At 37.6% G+C, this 15241-nt stretch overlaps 1 protein-coding gene across 7 annotated transcripts in view; it reads left to right on the top strand.

Moving 5' to 3' along the window:
- Nucleotides 1–14576, top strand: part of QSER1 (glutamine and serine rich 1) — a 78207-nt gene extending 63631 nt beyond the window's left edge. For 2 of the 7 annotated variants that reach the window (XM_050954997.1, XM_050954993.1), the window contains exons 11-13: nt 8177–8359; nt 11011–11106; nt 13413–14576. In XM_050954997.1, coding sequence (XP_050810954.1) covers nt 8177–8359; nt 11011–11106; nt 13413–13553 — 420 coding nt within the window. In that variant the 3' untranslated portion in view covers nt 13554–14576. The other 5 variants (XM_050954992.1, XM_050954994.1, XM_050954995.1 and 2 more) reach the window with 5 other exon arrangements.
- The last annotated feature ends 665 nt before the right edge of the window (nt 14577–15241 follow it).

Genomic DNA, 15241 nt, shown 5'->3' with positions numbered 1-15241 from the left:
TTTCTACATTTTCAAATATATTGATTTCCGTTACAACACAGAATATAAAGTGTACAGTGGTCACTGTATATTATTTTTTATTACAAATATTTGCACTGTAAAAATGCTTTATTGTGAAAGGGCAGCTTACAAATGTAGATTTTTGTTGTTGTTACATAACTGCACTCAGAAACAAAGCAACCTAGAACTTTAGAGCCAATAGGTCCACTCAGTCCTATTTCTTGTTCAGCCAATTGCTAAGACAAACAAATATATTTACATTTACAGGAGATAATGCTGCCTGCTTTTTGTTTATAATGTCACTTGAAAGTGAGAACAGACATTTGTGTGGCACATTTGTAGTCAATATTGCAAGATACACCTCTGCCCTGATATAACACGACCCGATATAACATGAATTCGGATATAACACGGTAAAGCAGCGCTCTGGGGGCAGGGCTGCATGCTCTGGTGGATCAAAGCAAGTTCGATATAATGCCGTTTCACCTATAACACAGTAAAGTTTTTTGACTCCCAAGGACAGCGTTTTATCAGGGTAGAGGTGTATTTACGTGCCAGATATGCTAAACATTTGTATGTCCCTTCATGCTTTGGCTACCATTTCAGAGGACATGCTTCCGTGCTGATGATGCTCGTTAAAAAAAAATGCATTAATTAAACTTGTGACTGAACTCCTTGGGGGAGAATTGTATGTCTCCTGCTCTGTGTTTTACCCGTATTCTGCCATATATTTCATGTTATAGCAGTCTCGGATGATGACCCCACCATGTTGTTCGTTTTAAGAACACTTTCACTGCAGATTTGACAAAACGCAAAGAAGGTACCAATGTGAGATTTCTAAAGGTAGCTACAGCACTCGACCTAAGATTTTAAGAATCTGAAGTGCCTTCCAAAATCTGAGAGGGATGAGGTGTGGAGCATGCTTTCAGAAGTCTTCAAAGAGCAACGCTCCCATGCAGAAACGACAGAACCCAAACCACCCAAAAAGAAAATCAACTTTCTGCTGGTGGCGTCTGACTCAGATGATGAAAATGAACATGAGTTGGTCTGCATTGCTTTGGATCGTTATCTAGCAGAACTCATCATCAGCATGGAAGCACATTCTCTGGAATGGTGGTTGAAGCATGAAGGGACATGTGAATCTTTAGCGCATCTGGCACTTAAATACCGTGCAACGCTGGCTACAACTGTGCCATGCGAATGCCTATTCTTGCTTTCAGGTGACGTTGTAAACAAGAAGCGGGCAGTGTTATCTCCTGCAAATGTAAACAAACTTGTTTGTCTGAGTGGCTGAAGAAGTAGTATTTTTATTTTTACAGTGCAAATATTTGTAATAAAAAATAAATATAAACTGAGCAGTGTACACTTTGTGTTCTGTGTTGTAACTGAAATCAATATATTTGAAAATGCGGAAAACATCCACAAATATTTATGTAAATTGTTTAACAGTGCAATTAATCACACTTAATTTTTTTGATCACTTGACAGCCCTCATAAGGGATGTTTATTTCCTAACATTTTCCCTGCCTATTTTGTGGGTGTCATCATGGCTTTCTGTTCCAGGGATGAAGGCATTGTTGACTAGGGTGGATTGATTTAAATCATCACTTTTAATCTTGTTTTGTAGTTTCACTTTCCAGTCAGTTTCCTAAAGAAGGGTTTATTTGCATTGGTAGGTAGCCATTAAAACATGTTGATTTACATCTGTGTATGTCCTTTTTGCTAACCAAGAGGATATCTATACACCTTTATTTAAGCTGTTATATAGCTTTACATACATTTATTTAGATTCTTCTTTTTCACTTTTTTATTATGTTAGAATGACGCATTTCTTATTTACTAGATGATGGAGTGTTTGGAGTTGTTTTTTACTCTTGGTTTTTGTCAAGTTTTATTTGGAGAAATTGGAATTTTTACAAATGTACAAACACAAGAGTTCAAATTGTTCTTTTATTAGTTAAAATACTTTAACATAAATTTGCTGGCTGCATAAGAAAAAAAGATCTTGTCAAACTATCCCTATAACATGCAGAAAATTAAAACTGATTTATCAAAAATACTATTATCTGTAATTAGTGAATTGAACTAATTGTTTCTGGTCACGTGTCCATCAAGACTTTAGAACTAAGAGATCTCATCTTCTCTCACACAGTTTTATTCATCAATTGGAAGAGGAAGACAAGCTTTTAGCCTTTTCATCTCCCAATGTGTTTCTTAACTTTGAAGAACAGTCATTAAACTGAACTAGTTAAAGTGAAAATAAGTAAATATACACTCTGCATGTGCAAAAGAGGCTACTGCTGGCAAACGCTGATTTAGCGGCGCATCATAGATTCAACATAGAATGTCAGGGTTGGAAGGGACCTCAGGAGGTCATCTAGTCCAACCCCCTGCTCAAAGCAGGACCAATCCCCAGACAGATTTTTGCCCCATCCCTAAATGGCCCCCTCTGATTGAACTCATGACCCTGGGTTTAGCAACCAATGCGCAAACCACTGAGCTCTCCCTGTCCCCATCATCAAACTCCGTTTCCAGGTGTTAGCCAGTGACTTCTGCCTGTTCAGTGGTTTGACTTTCTTCAAAACTTTCGCAGCAAACATATGCTGCTTAGTATAGTTTTTAGTTTAATTTAGATTATTTTAATAGATTCTACTAAATTTAAACCTTAACATGGGCTGTAATAATTTTCAGATTTAATTTAAATAGGTTTATATTTTAAAAGATAAATGTATTTAATTAAAAATTTTTAAAAATAGGTATTTTTAATTAATTTTTATCCACCCTGTTGTAGGCACCAGTCCTGTTTTCCTCTCTTTGTTAATCTAGGACTTTGGGACAAGAGGGTTAATTACCTCCCCATCTCATCACTACTGAAAAGCTATTCCCTGCAGAAGCAGTAGTTCCTGCTCCTATCTTCCCAGTAGCCCTCTGTGGCTCCCTCATGGCAACAGCAAAGCTCCTGGAGGGTGTCTAAATCTCTCTGATACTTTTCATAATAAATACAAATGGTCTGTTTAACTGACTCTGAGCCTCCATTTTTATTTTGTTGTTGTTGTTTTTACAGTGAGAGTTAGGGACATAATGCCAGTTTGATTCCCACTGTGCTAATACTTCTGTAGCTAATCATTACACCCAGTTAGAAGAAAAGCATCTTTAGCATGCACAAGATTGTCACAGTTATATAATATTATATCCACTTACTCCCTAGATCGTGTTACAAATTCCAGCTGTATAAAGAAGCTTTTGCTTTCTGTTCACCCAATAAAAGAAAATAAATTATGTCTCTTAAATCAGATAATGTAGGCCCAGTCCTACAGCTTGATCTGTATGGAAGGATCTGCCCACATGGATCAGATTGCAGGATCAGGGCTTATGTTTGTAAAATGGCTCATTTTGTTTGGTATGTCTATATTTCTAGTACAGAAGTACAAGCCTGTATCACGTCTGTGTTAGCAATTTTGTAGTAATGAAAGGCTAATTTCCTACCATGAACATCTCTATTGGTTTGATACCACATAGGTTACATACTTTTAAAATCCAGTTTAATCCATTATTTAGAACAAGAAAGCCTGTTTTTATAATAATGTTGATAAAAATGAGTAGTTCAAGTGTTGGAGATTCAGACTAGGCAAACAACAAGTAAAAGATGGAAATGCATTGGTTACTCAGGAGCACCATCATTTCTGCATACTTTTTAATACTCTGTACTGATAACTGTGTATAGTAATTATATATTAATTAAAATGGAAATGGACAATATGGGATATTTGAGTTTAGAATTGCAAACCAAATCATACAGTAAAATCACCAATCAATAATCAAATCAGCAGCTTTGTCTATACACTTTTCTTCACAGTTCTAACAGCTATAAAATCCCACTCTGTCGGGTTATTATCTTATTTCAGTAAACAAAATTAAACTATACTTTCTTTGTTAGTTTCATCTCTGTAAGTTAACTCTGTCTTTTAGATACAACTCAACAATGTACGTGTTTGGTAATTTATTAGACTTATTACAAATGTTGTTCAGAATAGCATTGTTAGTTAACATCAATTGTGCTTCATTTCTTGGAAGTTTCATTTTCTATAAAATACTCACCATTCAAAGTCATCTGGCTCTTTCCACTGAGCAAGTCCGATTTATAGCTTGTCCTCTTGACCCACCAGAACATGGAAATGACTAGTATTTTCCTCCTCCTCCTTCCAATTCAAAACTAGTCCTGTTTTGGGTCAGTGCTCCTGTTTGAAGTCTGTTCTACTCCATATTAATAGACAATAGCGTTGAGCCAGTGACGGATGAGGCAGGGCTTCCTGGCATAAGACTGAAATTCAGAGAATGCCATGAAACTCTACAGAGAATTCTATAACAGGTAGAAAATTAGACTCACGGAGGGAAAAACAATCTGGTGGAGTCATTTTTCTTAACTTGAAGGCTGCTGCTATGACTAGTCTACATTTTGGTCGCTTGAGCTGACTAGTACCAGAATACAACTGTCTCTTTTGCACATGGATTTTTAGTTTCCTCCTGAGATTGTTACTAAGGGAAAAGTAACTAATCTGTTAAAACACTAATTAAGCACATTTTGTTTTCAGGGACACAGTACCAGGTGCCTGGAAACTGTAGGAGTCTTGATAGGAGAGTCCTTGAATTCTGTAACTGTTCATTAAAAAGTTCATCTTATCATCTGTAGACTATATAAGGCACCATTAGTTTTAATTTGAACATTTTAACCCCTTAATTTCTGGTAGCAGTAAGTCCAACTGTATGCCAGATTCTTTCCTGTAATTTGTTATAGTCACATTTCCCTGAGCAATGTAGTAATTTATGCAAGTAAAGAAACATATTCAGTTAAATGAATATATTGTCTCTGGATGAAAGTAAGATATTACATAATACAATGGAACTTTTTAAAAAATTATTTGTTAAAATAATTATACATTTTTGCAAAAGGTGTTATTCATTTAACACATAATGCAAAACTGAAGTTAGTAAAAATAAAATACACCACGATTTAGTTAGTGTGTGTCTCAGAAATGTTCTCATGCTTTGCTGGAGATCTATAGATGTATCTATAGCAGAATGATGACATCTAGTGCCATTTGTTGCAAATATAGTGACAACACATCTTTCATGTGAAATTCTATACATCCAAACCCTTCTCTGAAGATGAACTATAGGTACCCTTTCCCCATGAAATTAACTAAGGCTTAAGGCTTAGCCTGTTCTACAAAGCTTTGCCAGCATAGCTATGTCAGCTAGGGGTGTGAGAAAATTACATACTCTTGCAGACATAGATATACTGACAAAACTCCCAGTGTAGATGCAACTGTGCCAGCGGAAAAGTGCTTCTTTTGGCATAGCTAATGTCATTCAGGGAGGTAATGTAGCTATATGCCAGCTGAACTCCTTTTGTTGGTTTATGTTGTGTCTCCACTAAGGGGTTCTGCCAGCATATAGCTATACCAGCAAGTGATACAGAGGAACGAGTACTGGGTTGGGAGCTGGGACCTCTAAATTCTAATCCTGCCTCTTCACTTAACTGCATGTCCTTGGCCAAGTTACTTAACCTCTCTTAACTTAGTTTCTCTGTCTTTAAAATGAGACTATTAATACCTCTCCTTACTGACCTTAAGGCTCTCTTAAACCAAGTAAGAATATCTGCATTAGGGGGTGCACCAATTTAATTATAAACCAGTTTACTATTAAAATCGGTATAATTTTCTGGTATAGATAAGGCTTAAATGTTAATTTAACACTGCAGTGATTCCATCTTCTAGATGAAGATTCTGTGTTAGGGTAGTTGTTTCAAGAATCCAAAGTATCACTGTCACATGCTCTAAGTAAAGCAGCAGCAGCAACATTTCGGGGAGGGAGCTTGCATTTTTTGGAGCCAGCTGCAGTGTTACCAGCAGTCATGATTTCATCGCAAGTCTTGCAATATTTGATACTTTTCTTAAAGCTCCAGCTCTTGGATTCATGTGATTACATGAGAATCTCAGCTTTCACTTCAAAAAAGTTTCTAACCCTTGTGTTTGCAGAGAAAAGTTTGAAAACATGAATCCTAAAATATATCAGAAGGCAACTAAAAAAAATTAAATGGTATTTTTTTAAATGGTGTGGAATTTAATGCCAATTGCATATATTTTTTTGGGCCTCATGGTTTTTGAACATGTGGTATTGGCAGTACTACTACAACAGGGGCCTGAAGGATACTTTCAAAAGCTTTCTTAATTAACGAGAACACGTGCAGCTAAGGATAGTTACTGTGTTTCACTTTAGGTTTTGTTCTAGAGCTCCCATTATCTGAACTTAAAGGACAGTTGAGTGTCTCTACTCATACAGTCCTTTGCATTCCACTATCAAGGGAATTAATTAATTGTCTCTTTTGTACTGTTTGTTTTGGGAATTGGATACAGAGACCTTCTAAAGCATGTTACAAAAAGGGGAACTGAAGGGTGGGGAACTGCTACATATAATTGCCATTCACCTCTGAGTCAGTAGTTTGACTAACTCAGATCAAGAGTGCCCAAAAGTCGCTACTGTTTTACAGCTTTTTGGTGCCCCTGTATAAAATGGGATGGACAGATCCTCATTTAAAAAGGGAATCAAAACAAAATAGCATGCCACAGCAATACATTATTTCTATACCCTGTAGAGAGTTCAGGGTTTTTTTATGATGGATGTACCTCACTGCTTCACCTGGAAATCAAATGTTATGATTAATAAAATCCATGTGAAAAAAATGTGGGACATATGGAATTAGTTGGGTGTCAGCAATTAGGGCGGCTTCAGATGCTGCTAATAGACTTGGGAAGGAGGGGAAAGAAGAAGGCATTCTAAATCTTAATTAGGATTTTCGGGGGGGGGGTTGTTTTCATTTAAAGAAGTTTAGGTCAAGGAATGGACCTATGTGAAGGGATTGGGTGTTTTTTTGTTTTTGTTTTTGACACTTTAGAGGATATCTCAGACCCCTTTGGCTATCTAGCTACTACTATTTCCTTCTTTAATCTTAAAGTTTGTAAGGGCTTGCTCTTTACTGACCTCCCCCTCCCCCATTCCAATTTTCTAGTAACAGACAGTGCTTTGTGTTTGTCTCCCTCTGACTTATTTTTCATTCACGTGCACCCTCTGACTAACCAATGTATTCATTTAAAACTTTCTTAATTGTCAGTTCTCAAAATTGTATTAAATTTTTGAACTGATGTCAAAGTTCAGATTTTTGTGTGCAGATGTGGAGGGGAGTTAAACAAAGACAGCCCTTGATGAGGTTTTCAATTTAAAATAAATAGAGTTCCCACATCTTAAACCATTTGCAGTATTCAAACTGTTCTTTCAGTGAGATTAAGTCCTGTCAAAAGACTACCTCGCATTTTGGGGGCAAATTGAGAATTTAACTCTGTTAATTCAGAGGACCTATATTACAGTAACTTTAATTACAATGCAAATTTATCCTCCTGCAATGGTGTACACTGTTGTCTAAAACAGGAAAGTTTATTTTTGAAATATTCCCAACTATTGTTGGATAACAAATTTGTTAATGAGATTGGGTGTGTTTTCCTTTCTGAGCAGCGTAGAGAAAATAGTGAGTAGTCTGATAGCTTAAGTACAGGACTAACAGTCAGAAGTCTGGGTTTTATTCTTGGATCTGATAGACTGGCTGTGTGACACTGAGGTGCATTGCTGTAAAACTTCTCTGTGACTCAATTTCCCCATCTGTAAAATGAAGATGATAATGCTTCCCTACTTCATAGGTGTATTGAGGCCTAATTTATTGATATTTTAAAAACGCTTACAGATTCTTGGATGGAAGGAGCGATAGAATGCAAAGTCAAATAGAGAATTGTAAGCAATCAAAATTGCCTGCTGGATTTCTTGCTAGTTTGTTTTTTTTAATGAATGAACACAAAGGTGACAACTGTGATATGAGAAAGGGCCTGATTCCCTTGAGACATTACTTTTAAAGCCAGTCAAAAAAAGTCACTTTTGTGTGTGTGTCTGTATTTTTTATGTTGCTGTCTTATAGCTGATTGACTGAGTGAGGCTTTTAGATTTGTATGTAAAATATTTTATGATTGATTGCTTTCACTTTTTTAACTTCTCTGAAAATAATGGTCAAGTTTTCAGCAGTCTGATTGATTGAGAAATTCTCTTTTGGTGGAATTTTTGCATGATTCAGAATCCTTTTTGCTTTTATGCTCTGTTTAAGAGTGCTTTGGAAAACTTTCCTGAACTGACAGTAATCACTCGCGATTCTAAAACAAAAAGTGGAGGAGCTGCTCTTTCTAAAATCAGAATGAATGGTAAAGCTTACAACAAGAAAACACTGAGGACTTCTAAATCAACCACTAAGTTAGCACACGTAAGTGTTTAGAAGATTCATCGCTGCTGCCATCTTATTTCTAGCATGACAGATTGGATTGCATTTTGTTGGTAATTATTTTTTTTGCAAATGTATAAAAAAGATAAAATTGTAAACATATTTAATAATTAAGTAATTTTGAAAATAATGATTAGTTTGAAATCTACAGCATATTAAATCACTTGTCTTGGTGACCTGTTTCCTTTTATTATTAAACCTTATTATTATTCCTTTTATTATTAAATTAGATATTGGGTTGCCGGATGTCCAGTTTCAACTGGAACAGCTGGTCAAAAAGGGACCCTGGCGGCTCCAGTGAGCACTGCTGACAGGGCCATTAAAGGTCCAGTTGGCACAGGGCTGACAAGCTCCCTACCCGACTCTGGGTGGCTCCCAGGAATCGGACAGCATGTCCCTCCAGCTCCTAGGCGTAGGGGCGGCCACAGGGGTTCCGCACACTGCCCCCGCCCGAAGCAATGGCTCCGCAGCTTCCATTGGCTGTAGTTCCCAGCCAATGGGAGCTGCGGGGGCAGTGCCTGTGGGTGGGAGCAGTGCGGAGCCCCCAGGCCGCACCTCCACCTAGGAGTTGGACGGACATGTTGCCTCTTCCCGGTAGCCACCTGAGGTAAGCACCATCCAGAGCCTGCACCCCTGCCCCAGCCCGAGCCCCCTTCCTGCACCTCATATCCCTCATCCCCGGCCCCACCCCACCCCAAAGCCCACATCCCCAGGCAGAGCCCTCACCCCCTCCCGCACCCAACCCCCCTGCCCTAGCCTGGAGCCCCCTCACACACCCTGAATCCCTCATTTCTGGTTCCACCCTGGAGCCTGCACCCTCAGCCCAGTGACTGTACTCTCACAGTCCAATCCCTTGCCTCAGCCTGGAGTCCCCTCCCACACCCCAAACCCCTCATCCCCAGCCCCAGCCCAGAGCCATCACCTCCTCCTGCTCCTGAACCCCCTGCCCCAGCTCAGTGAAAATGAGCGAGTGAGTGAGGGTGAGGGAGTGTGAGCAACACAGAGAGGGGGGACGGAGAGAGTGGGGACAGGGCCTTGGAGAAGGAGTGGGGCCTCAGGGCAAGGATGTTCAGTTTCTGCAGCTAGAAACTTGGCAACTCTGCATAATTTATTCCAAATGGGTAAGCAAAATATGGTGCATGTATTAAAATAATATTCCACACAATTCTTGAAGGCAATCATGTGCATATGTAAATAATGTATGTAGGGCCACATTGAGTACATCTACACAGGGATAAAAAAACCCACAGTTGGCCCAGGTCAGCTGAAATAGGGCTTGGCTTTGGGGCTGAAAAGTTGGCTATGTAGATGTTCCAAGCTTGGGCTGGACCTCAAGCTCTGAGAGCCTGCAATTTTTAGCCCCACAGCTTGTGTTCCACAAGCCAAAGTCAGCTGACCTGGACCAGCTACAGCTGTTGCCACTGATCTTTTATTCCTATGTAGACATATCCATCATGGCCTGTCCTGTATGCCAAAGCAAAGAATTAAGGAGGTATAAGGCAACCTCTGACTCCCCGGTGCAATTTACTCTCATCACAGGTAGCAGGATGAAACAGTCTCCTTGGAGCAGCTGCTCCCCCTCTTGCACAGGCAAGAGGAGGGAATGGACTCAGCCTTAGATGGTGGCCCTCCCATCTCCGTAGTGTAACGGGCAGCACAGCTGTGCTAGCCGGAAAATGTTAGACCAGGTCTAGGTCTGGTTCAGGGTACATTCCCCCCTCCATCACTCTCCCACCAGAGCCAAGGGGGAATACAGGACAGCTTCTGGCAGAGCACAACACCATATTGCCCCTACATGCAGCTGGTGGCAGTTTAGCCTTTAATATTAACATTTACTTAAAGTTGATGTAGATTTCTACTGTAAACTGTACAATAGCTGCTAGACAGTACATGGAAAAATAAATGTTTCCACTGGAGAAACTTTAATTTGATCATAAGGCATGTCATAGGCCAGGCATATAAATAAATTAATTCTTTGTTGTAGCTTCTCATTTATCTCCAGTGACAGAAGTTGTTTCATATCTTATTGTTAAAAAGAATATTGAAAAGAAATATTAGAGAAATTCATATAACTCATCTTTGTGGCTTTTTCAGGACAGTCTGAACTAGATTTGACAGGATACTGGAAGACATACCTAAAGCACTTTTAGCTAACATCAGGAGATGCCACCAACCAGTGAATATCCACATATTTTTGTAAATTTTGGAAAGAAAAAACTATCACAGCAATATATGCAAGCTCTTTCCACAGTTCCTCAGACAAAGATCTTCCCTTCTCCAAAAATCTATACAGAATTTGGTAGATTAAGTGAACACCAAGAAATAGCTATATCTTTTGCTATTTTTAGAGATGTCAGTAATACTTGAAAAATGGCAAGCTAACACACCTTCCATGTATTCAGAGTGGTTGAAAGAACTATTAAACCCAGCTTTAAAGAAGACATTAAATTTACATGAGAAACAAAGTGGGTAAGGGTATACTAATTTTGGTGTCACATATCTCTTGATGCAGTTTCAGACATGATGATAGTTACCTTTTGTTTCTGAATTGCTAAAATTGACATTTGGTAATAAGAAGCCTATCTCAGAACAAATATCATTAATTTGCTTAAAAATAACTATTTTCTCTGCAGGAGTTTACTGTAGATCCAGAAAAAATACAGTTGTACTCTTTGTATCACTCACTCCATCATTACAAATACCACATATATCTGACATGTAAAGAGGAGGTGAGTATTTGTTCTGCTTCTTATATGTGGCATTATTTTTAGATTAATTAAGAAGTAGTGCAGAAAGTTAAATTATCTCTATATAACAGCATTATCAAAACATGAGTAGGAGGCAGCTAAATGTGTTTCTGATTTTTAACCCAACCAAAGTAATGATTCTATTACAGCCAAGTCAAGGTGATCAACAGCTGACATTAGTGGGTGATGATTTTCTATTCTGCATAATGTGATATGTTAAAAAAGGGAATATTATGGAAGTATTGTAAGTGACTCCACAGTTAAGCCTGTGTTGGCATTAGCATATAACTTGATTAAAATTTTCTCTTTGTATTTTAGTAATTGAAATTAATCTGTATATTTGGGACAGTAACTCTTCCTAGGACAACTGGATTTTCTATATAACTTCTTTAGCAGAATATTAACTTTAATAGAAGAAGCATGTAAAAACACCAATTTTTAAAAATATTCTGTTTTTCTACCAGTTCTTCAATTCCTCTGACTAAACAGTCCCCACAGACTCCAAATTTCTCTCTCACTCTTTCTCTCCAACATACACACATTGCATCCTCACATACACACATTCTGATAACATTTTGGACATAAGGCTTTTTTTTTTTTAATTAAACACATATGCTTATTGACCTAATTGAGTTCCATCAAGATGAACTAACAAAACTGCTCAGACCAGCAGTTGTTTCTGTTTTAAGACATGTCTCACCACCTGTGCTTTGCACAAACCCTTGGTGAGGCAGGCTAGGTAGCCAGAGGCATGCGATTGTGCTCTGTTGGTTAGAGGCACCTTCAGAGACCCATAAGGTTTGAATAGGGATGCTGAAGGATAGACTGAATGGGACTTTGGGAGACGCGGTATTTTAGCCGACATGTAGGTGATCTGGAGGGAAGTGGCTTTGAGGTGGGGGAAGGAGAGCCTGAGATTGGGGTGTTTGTGGCTGTGCAGAGAGTCAGGGATAAGAGAAGAGGTAGCCCATTGCCTCTACATAAGGCAATGGCATATCAAGGTTTCCCTGTGATTTATCTTCCTTGGTGAACAGAGGCCACAACTACCAATAGATCCCTTTGGTGCCAGTGCCTGGATGCAAATGCATTGAGTTCCTTACACACATGCACACATTCTCAGAGATGCCTAGGCCATGTACAGCCTTGGTTCCACCTCCAAACAGACTAATAAATCACCACTCAGTTCTGCAAGCCCAGTGTTCACAGCACTGTGGGGACCTCTGAGAGTAGCACAAATACTATGAGCATTAGGCTATCTTGTAACAAGGTAAAAGGGAGAGAGGGAGGGAAAAAACATGGTGTGAAGGGAGCATGGAAGGAAGTCGGGTTTTCCCTAGATTGGATCTGCAGCAGGAGAAGTGGAGTTCAATTCTGATGGTTCATGAAACCCTGGACAATAAGGTTGCAAGGGTTGGTGAGGACTTAACTATTGATATCCTGCCTCTTTTATAGATGTATTGATGTTATGTACACTAGAGCATTTTTAAATGGTTTTTAACAAATTTTTCCTGGGGGAATATATTATAGTTTAGACTTAATATTAAAAAAATCGTATTTGTGTATTCATAATGATTCATTTTTAAGTTCATTCTTCCTAATGTTGCTAAAGAAGGCACAACTGTTTTTTATTTTTACATTTTTTCATGCTGTGTTTGTGGAGAAAAATTCAAGGTTTTTTAATAGTGTACTTCATTGCTTGAACTTTCTTTTAGACTAAGATCTTTAATTATTTGTATACTTTCTCTTTAAGTGTCCTAAAGCCAAGTCTGAAAATCAGTTGACAAGTTCTGTCTTTATTCCTGCCAGCATTGCATTGTTACAGTTCTGTCATAAACTATAGACTAGTTATCAAACTCTAGCAAATAAGATAGTATTGCCTTTTAATTGTGCATGTTTTTATATATATATTTTAAAATATCTTAGCATTTATTTATATTATTGAATCTTATATTTTAACACGGCATTGTTCACATTTATGGCATTTCTTATGACCTTTCCTACACATTTCTTAAGATACCAGGAGTTGAAGGTGTTTAGCACCTTGGAAAATCAGACCCTAGATTGATATTTTTTAACTAGATCACTTCAGTAATGAATAATAGACCTGGACCTTAGCTAGCCATGTCTGCAGAAGAAACGGCCCTGGACAAATAAAACTTGGCTAAGAATTCCTAGCACTTTGCAGATATTAGCATATGGATCAAGGAAGTATTTATGAGCTTCATGCTACATTTTAAATGAGTAACAGAGCAGGCTAATATGTTTTTTTCTCTCTTTCTCTCAAATAGATTTCTTCTGTTCAGAAAAAGAGTGCAGATCTAGGACAGGAGGAGATTGTTCAGCTGTGCATGAAAAATATAAAATGGGTGGAGGATCTTTTTGAAAAGTTTGGTGAACTTTTGAATCATGTACAGCAGAAGTGTTCATAACAAACTTTCTTCAGAATCTGACATTTTTCTACAGCACTAACCTGATGGAAAAGAAAGCTCAGAGAGAGACTCTGATTCTCGTACAATACCAGACTATGTTCTTATTCATAGGCATTTTATTTCTCTTATGGATCTTTGTACTTTGGCACCTGCTAAGGAAAAGTGATGCTGCCAAGGAAATGAGTCTTTTAGAGATGGAAGTAAACATAAACATCACCACATTTTAACCTGAATAATGATTTTTGTATTTTGTAAACTATTGGGTAACTTAGTTTTATTTTCAGAAATGTTTTTGACAAATGATAAAGCATGCACTAAGTATAATTTTTTCTTTATTGCTATAGAGATAACACTTAAAATACTATGGCTGTTTCCGACTCTGGTGAACACCAAAAAGAGTCAGGGCTGGAGTAAACTAATATTTGCATTTCTGTCTGGCCATGAAATTTAGAGTATTATGCATTTTGTAAACAGAGCTGGTGTGACATCAAATTCTGTATACAAATATTGCCATCATAAATTTCAGAAATGTAATTATGCTTTATGGACTCCTTTTACTATTATCATGTTCAGGAGACTGAACATGGAGTTGGTGCAATCCGATGACTGCTTTTTGTGTCAAATTATATTGTAATGAAAGACAATGACCTTAACTATTTTCCCTGTTTTGAAGAAAAATATTTTCCTTTATACTGTGTTTTTTGTTTGTTCTTTTGGAAAAAAAATTCAATTGTACATTTTATCTCACTAATAGTTGTATTTTTCACAGAGAAAATATTGTGGTTAAAGTTGTTTCATGTATCTTTGTAATACACTTTACATTGTTTTCAGTAAATCTTATTCATTTATATGTTGATTTCATATTGTAAACTATATATCTTGAGGTAACCCTTTTTGTTTATACAGGTTTTCTTCAGTGTTAACCAGAATAATGCATAATAGACGAGTTTTGCTTTAAGTGTAGTTGTGTTAGACACTGCAGTTATTTTCTCATACGTGAAAATAAATTTCTTACTAAACTGGCCCCTGATTAACTGAGAGTTTAAATGAAAAGCTACTATACTTTATCTTCTGGTCAACAAAGATTTATGATTGTGAATAGACTATATGCAGTGTTAAACACAGCTTACATAGTTATTTTTAGAACTGGCAGTGGCAGAGCTATTCTCTGTTTGGTGCCTTTTAGATCTTCAGACATACTTCTGTAGCATCCCTCCCATCCAGTTTCTTAACAGTTAATAGTGCCACTAGTCCCACTCAGACAACGAATGTAATAGGCTCAAAACAGTAGAACATGTTCTTTAAGTTTGCCAACAAAATGCCTTACTTTCAGTCATTCAAACTGTGTACGTGCTGGGGCCCAAAAGAAATAGACATGTCATTCTTTCCTCAGATAATGTCTTGTTTTGGTTTTTTAAATTCTTTTATCCTTTAACTGCCACTCAGTGCCTTAATTTCAACCAGGAAAGCAGGGTGCACCACTGATTGGCCAAATAGGACATGCTTGTATACAGTGTGGTTTGTTTTCCAGTTATCTGTTTTGATCCTATTTAGCTGCTAATATATTCATTTGACCTTAGAATTGTAAAGAATATAATGAAGAGATGTGAAAATGAAGTGATACCATCTTGAGTAATCAAATTAGGGTTTCGAAAATCAAAATGTATGTCATTTTAACTGGTAGTTAG

This window comes from Gopherus flavomarginatus, chromosome 5 (assembly GCF_025201925.1).
Source record: "Gopherus flavomarginatus isolate rGopFla2 chromosome 5, rGopFla2.mat.asm, whole genome shotgun sequence".
NCBI lineage: Eukaryota > Metazoa > Chordata > Testudines > Testudinidae > Gopherus > Gopherus flavomarginatus.
Note: the sequence above shows the minus strand (reverse complement) of the source record. Positions and strands in the feature narration are given on the sequence as shown.